The sequence below is a fragment of the Peromyscus californicus genome, unplaced genomic scaffold, assembly GCF_007827085.1.
Source record: "Peromyscus californicus insignis strain IS unplaced genomic scaffold, ASM782708v3 Scaffold_12__1_contigs__length_115047231, whole genome shotgun sequence".
NCBI classification, from domain to species: domain Eukaryota; kingdom Metazoa; phylum Chordata; class Mammalia; order Rodentia; family Cricetidae; genus Peromyscus; species Peromyscus californicus.
In genome coordinates this window covers 70,480,952-70,487,357 of record NW_026294413.1, presented here as the reverse complement: position 1 = coordinate 70,487,357, position 6,406 = coordinate 70,480,952, and the positions used below count along the sequence as shown (strand labels likewise).

Sequence of the window (6,406 nt, the reverse complement as noted above, 5' to 3'; positions counted from 1 at the left end):
TTAAAAAATTCCTTAAAATTGGCACTCACTTAAAACAGGGAAAATACAACCTTTGAAATAGCAGTGATCCTCAGCCTAAAACAAGAGTTCATTATTTCCATGTCTTTAGCAAATATTGCCACATTTAACTGTTTACTCTCTGGTCACCAGGGGGCGCAGCGTCCTAACGCTATAGTATTTCCGGTGTGAAGTTAAGTTTAGACTCATTGTTTTCTCTCTGTTTTCAGCATGCTAAGAATCAAAAGAACGTTGTCTAGATGACACTAAAGATGGACTCTTCTCCAGACTTCGTGTTTGCAGTTCTCCTCATACTCGGTAAGTAAAGTGGTTTAAACTTTTCACTCTTTTATGTCAGAAAAATCTTGAGCCCTAAATTCCTCCAAGAGCTTTGTCTTTAAAGTGACATGCATATCTGTTTTGTTTTGTTTTTCCTCCAGCAAGGACCCAGGGAGAGTCAGTGTCACAGACGGAAGGTCAAGTGGTCCTCTCAGAAGAGGGCTTTCTTACTATACACTGCAACTATTCAGCCTCAGGGTACCCAGCTCTGTTCTGGTACGTGCAGTATCCCGGAGAAGGTCCACAGCTTCTCTTCAGAGCCTCGAAGGCCAACGAGAAGGGAAGCAGCAGAGGTTTTGAAGCTACATACGATAAAGAATCCACTTCCTTCCACTTGCAGAAAGCCTCGGTCCAAGAGTCAGACTCAGCTGTGTACTACTGTGCTCTGAGTGACACGGTGGCAGAAACCACAGTGGGGGCTGAGCATAAACTCAGCACGGGAGCCTGATGCTGAGCTCCTGCCTCTGGGATCTCTTTGGTTCCTCTGTGCTGTGTGCCTCTTCGTTTCTTTAGTTGGCACAAAAATCATACAAATAGCCACAGCAGTGCCTCACGCAGAGCATGAGATCCCCCAGTCAAGCCTGTGACTAAGGAAGTTGTCTGCTTCTCATAGGAGATGGGGTCTGTCCACATTTTCTCCCACGGGTAGAGCTAGCTGTATTTTATATTTGCAGGGGAGAGGACATGCCGGGAAACAGGACTTCTGCATAATATTTTCTGAAAGGAAGGAAGGAGGGGATGGCTCTCCGGCGAATGTGCCCAGTCCTAGGATTTCTATAGAGAAGGAAGAGAAGACAGAGCCAGGCCTGTAGCACGAGCGCAGAGAATAACGGTTCTTCCACTGCACAGAGGAAGTTCTCCTTTCTGTTAATACGATCAGACTGGACGTCGGGCAGTGGTGGCGCTCGCCTTTAATCCCAACACTTGGGAGGCAGAGGTAGGAGGATTTCTGTGAGTTCGAGGCCAGCCTGGGCTACAGAGTGAGTTCCAGGAAAGGCACCAAAGCTACACATAGAAACCCCGTCTCAATAAATAAATAGATAGATAGATAGATAGATAGATAGATAGATAGATAGATAGATAGATAGATAGATGGATGGATGGATGGATGGATGGATGGATGGATGGATGGATGGATGGATAGATTAGATAGATAGATAGATAGATAGATAGATAGATAGATAGATAGATAGATAGATAGATAGATAAATAAAAGATCAGGCTGACGCTCAAACACAAGAGTTTGAGAAGCAGAGGTGGAACTTTTGTGACTCGGAGTGGTTACAGGGCAACTGGCCCTTGTTCCGCAAGATTTGTATAGGCCTGAACTGTCAACATCAGCTTTTTGTAGGGAAAGATCCCAACTCTCTGCAGCAGCAACGCTTGTCTCTTTTGACTTGCTGAACTTCCCAGATGTGGTCCTAGGTCTTTCTGAGTAGGAAACACTCTCTGTCCAAAACTTGGTAAACCAGACTCTTGACCATCTTCAAGTCTCAGCTCAGGTGTCACTTCTGTGAGGAAACCCACAGATTCTGCTGGTCTTCCCATGCAAAGTTACATGCCCCTTACTCTGTCATAGTCCTCCAGTTACTCTATCATAGTCCTCCTGTTACTCTATCATAATCCTCCTGTTACTCTATCATAGTCCTCATGTTACTCTATCATAGCCCTTCCTACTGTATCATAGCCCACCACTTATTCTATCATATCCCACCACTTATTCTATCATATCCCACCTCTATCTGCATTATAACCCTCATTTTAAAATATCATAGCTCCTTTGCTCCATTAACATAGCCCTCCTCTATCTGTACCACAGTCCTTCCCCTAAACTGCCATAGCTCCCACTTACTCTAGCATACCCCTCTTGCTCTATCATCGCTCTCCCTTATTCTACTTATTCTATTTTAGCACTCTGCTCATCTCTTTGATGTTGAGACTCACAAAACTGAACTATGCAATGCATTTGTGTGTCCGTGTGTTCATCATCAATTTCACCAATTAGAATAAAAATTCTAAGATGTCAAGGTGTTCAATTCATAACAGCTTTATTCTTAGCATAGTGGACCTTGTTAGTGGTCCACTGTAATCAGTTCAGAATTATCTACTAAATACATGAGTTAGGAAGTAAACAAGCACATGTCACTTGACTCTTTGTCCTTTTTCTCTTCTTATTATTCCTCCCTGAACAGCTCAGACCTACTGTGTGTTCTTTGCTTGGTTCCATGGTATACTAAGATGCTCTCGGAACTTTCCACCCACACTTACATTTAACTTTCCTGGGCTCATGGGCATCTGTCTAATAATTACATCTACTCAGAGTCCTGGACTTCCCTCACATAACTAAACTCTCTTTAGCAGCTGTAAACAGAAGGGCTAAGTCAAACCCTAATGCAAGTATCCCAATGGAGAAACCTCAAAAAGTAAGAGAAGGTATAATTAAAAGAAGTGAGAACATATAAGATAGCTCTAAAGTCAGGAAATTATGAGCATGTTTTAAATTTTACTTCAAATCAAAGTAGGCTAGAAAGATCCTAGGGAATTAAAGTAATGACCTTGGGAGACATTTTATAGGAGATTTGATATTTTCTTTTATATAATATCTATTTATTTTCTTTAAAAAATTAAATATAATCACATCACCTACCCCTTCCTTTTCCTTCCTTAGACTCCCGCCATGGGTGTCCCTTTGCTCCCTCAAAATCATGGTCTCTTTCTATCTGTCATTATTACGCAAACAGACAAACAAATACACACACACACACACACACACACACATCTGCCTAAATATATAAATCCAATCTGCTCAATCTGTTTAGTGTTACTCATAGGTATATAATTTCATGGCTGGTCATTTGGTCTTTGTGAAAGAATTGCTAAACGGTCTTATTAAATAAAAAACCTAGAGCCAGATATCTGGGTTAAAGCCTGAGAGATCAGAGGAATAGGAAAAGCCACAAGCCAACCTCACCTTACTGGCCTTCAGCTTCCAAAAAGACCTACCTCCTGTATACCCATGACTATACTCCTTTCTGTTCTGCTAATTCATTTCCTCTCTCTGCCCAGCTACATCACTTCCTCTTCCTGCCCAGCTCTGTCACTTCCTGTGTGTCTGTACAGACCTCCAGACATTCATGGTTAACTAGTGTTGGAATTTAAGGCATGTGCCACCACACCTGGCTCTGTTCCCAGTGTGGCTTTGAACTCGCAGAGATCCAGACAGATCCCTGCATCCCAAGTGATAGGATTAAAGGCATGACTTTTTTTTTTTTTTGGTTTTTCGAGACAGGGTTTCTCTGTGTAGTTTTGGTGCCTGTCCTGATCTCTCTCTGTAGACCAGGCTGGCCCCTAACTCACAGAGATCCACCTGGCTCTCCCTCCTGAGTGCTGAGATTAAAGGCGTACACTACCCCCGCCTGGCTCATTGCCTGACTTCTATGTCTAATATAGTGGCTGGCTTTTCACTCTGATCCTTAGACAAACTTTATTGGGGGACACAGATAAAATATCACCACATTTCCCCTTTTTTGTCTAAAAAATAACATAAAAATATAACTAATATAAGAAACCTATATATAATAAGGACAATAACTATATACAATATATACAAACAATAAATACATCAACAATGTCTAATCCATTTACATTTGACAAATTCAGTGAAAATACTCCATTATCTATCCTATTTTGGTGAGTCCAAAATGTACCTAATTCACTTTCTATCTTATCTTGTGTTACCAACACAAAACTATCTTATAATGTCTTTCAAATTTATACCCTTTACATCTCTTAGTAAGTTTCTTTTCTGAAATTGTTAACAAGGAAAAATATAACTAAGTCTATCTAATCTTCAAATCCCTCAGAGACCCAAGAAGGAAATAATAATACCTAGTAAAACAGGAAGTGCAAACAAGCGACTTCCAAAAAACGTGAGTTATGACATAAACAGCCAGCTGCCTGGACAGTCACCCGAGGCTTCTCTACAATGTTGGGGCATCATCTTCGGCCCACAGGCTTAGCATATCTGACAGACTCGTCTGTGAAGCAGGATGTATACAAGGCCTGTAGCTCAACCCCACATTCGGTGCAAGTATTCCATGTACTAGATAAACTTGAATTCCACCAGTGTCACGTCATGATTCAAGATTTTAAATTCTGGAAATTGCTGGTATTTTTGGAATTCAGCTTCCAATTCTTGACGGTTTGTGGGTGGCTTCATCTCCTTAATTAAATGTCAGTCTAACATTGAGAGGCCAGACTCTGTCAGCCTAGTTACTCCTTCAAGAGTAACTATTCCAGCTACTGTTCCACTGCACACCAAGAGCCATCAGCCCATTGCCTGTTCAGGTGCCTTTGAAAGAAGGGGCACTGTACCTTTTCTGGATTGCAAAGCCACTTCGGCAATGGTGCCATGTTGCCTTGACCTCAGAGGATGCCTGTTTCCGAAGCTGCAACCACACTTGTCATGGCAAAGATCGGCAGTCCTTTGTTTTGTGTCCTGCTTGTCCATTTTGGACAGCATACTGTCAGCAGTCGATGCAAGGGCACTTTCTTTCCCAGTGGCTAACTTTTGCCACAATGAAAGTTAACTCCAGGTGGAGGTTGTTCAATGCTTGTATCTTTTCTGAAGCAGATTGGTGCTGCCAGGAGCAGACATGTCTCATAGTCATTAAAAAATCTGTTATTAAAACATATTAAATGCCATATTCTGTAGATCTCTGAAGGGTTTGAAGATGACCTGTCTATCTAAAATATATCTCTGGTTGACCTTAAAAGCATACCTAATATGACTACAAGTGTGATTGTAATGTCTAACTACTAACTTTCACTTCTTTATATCCTAATAGTTGGAATAATAACTTTCAAGGATTAGCAAATTGCATTGCATTGTTAAATGAACTGCATAGGTACAAAATTTTGAACAAGATTAGCAATATATGTACAATATATTCTAACAAAATCAATCTCAAATTGGTATCAATATACATAATTTGTCTACAATATACAAAAATCCAATCCAATATTTAAAACTAGTAGTTGCTTTCTATATCTTATAACATCTATATAAATCAATCTCAAATTTGTAGCAATACACATAATTTATATACAATATACAAAAATTCAATCCAATGTAGCATTTAAAAATAAAAATTGTGGACTAGCCTCTAGGACAGCTGTAACCAATTCTTTCCACTCCTGAGGGATAATTAAATTACAGGTTGACCATGAGTTTAACATCTGCTTTACAAATGGAGAATGCATGCCATATGATATCCTTTTGGTAACATAATATAGCTTCTTTAAATCTCCTCAAATCTAACATTTTCCCTGGAGTCCAGTTAGCTCATACACACCCTTGAGCATTTGGCAGTTCCTATAAGGTTACCAGGTAGATTAATGTTTGCTGTCTGGTAACCTGAGGCTGTTTCCCTATAACTGTATAATTCAATTATGAGATAAATTCACTTTTAAATTCTTCTATCTGGGTCTGAATTTTTTCTATAATTCATTTTAACAGGTTTTTCTAAACCTTTCATCTTGGCACTCAAATTGACCAACCTTTTTAATGCTAAAATAAAAAAGATCAAATAAATAATATTCATAATTGATGTTATGTACATCCCATCAACATTAATTATCTTCTTATTTAATTGTTCCATTTTCAGACTGCCTAATGTGTTATCAAACAGAGACCAAATTCCTTCCATTGTAAAATGTTTCCCATTTTTTAATGTGGGAAAAAATTCTCTTTTAACTTATTTCTCCCTTTAAGATATCCTAATTGACTTACCAATGTTGTCGACTGTGTAGAACAGTAGAAGTCCAAGGAAATTTCAAAGCAGCTCCCTAGTATGGTAGCAATCTGAGATGGGAATCCAGAGAGAGCCCACCACCCACCAGGAGAGAAAAAGCCAAAGAGACTCCAACCCATGTGGAGTGGAGATCTGGCTGTGTGCAGCTCTGGACTGAGCTGTGCAGCTTGGGCCTGAGCCAAGCGGCCTGTAAGGCCACAAGAGGGCTTTCAGTGAATTCTTGCCACAATTATTGGAGCACCAATTGTAACACAAAT

General features: G+C 40.1%; 1 gene segment (V, D, J or C); it reads left to right on the top strand.

Moving 5' to 3' along the window:
• Positions 1 to 269: 269 nt before the first annotated feature.
• On the top strand, positions 270 to 784 carry LOC128106538 (T cell receptor alpha variable 9-2-like). The segment is given in 2 exon segments: positions 270 to 315; positions 438 to 784. Coding segments are annotated over 2 exon segments (393 nt in total).
• Positions 785 to 6,406: the final 5,622 nt, after the last annotated feature.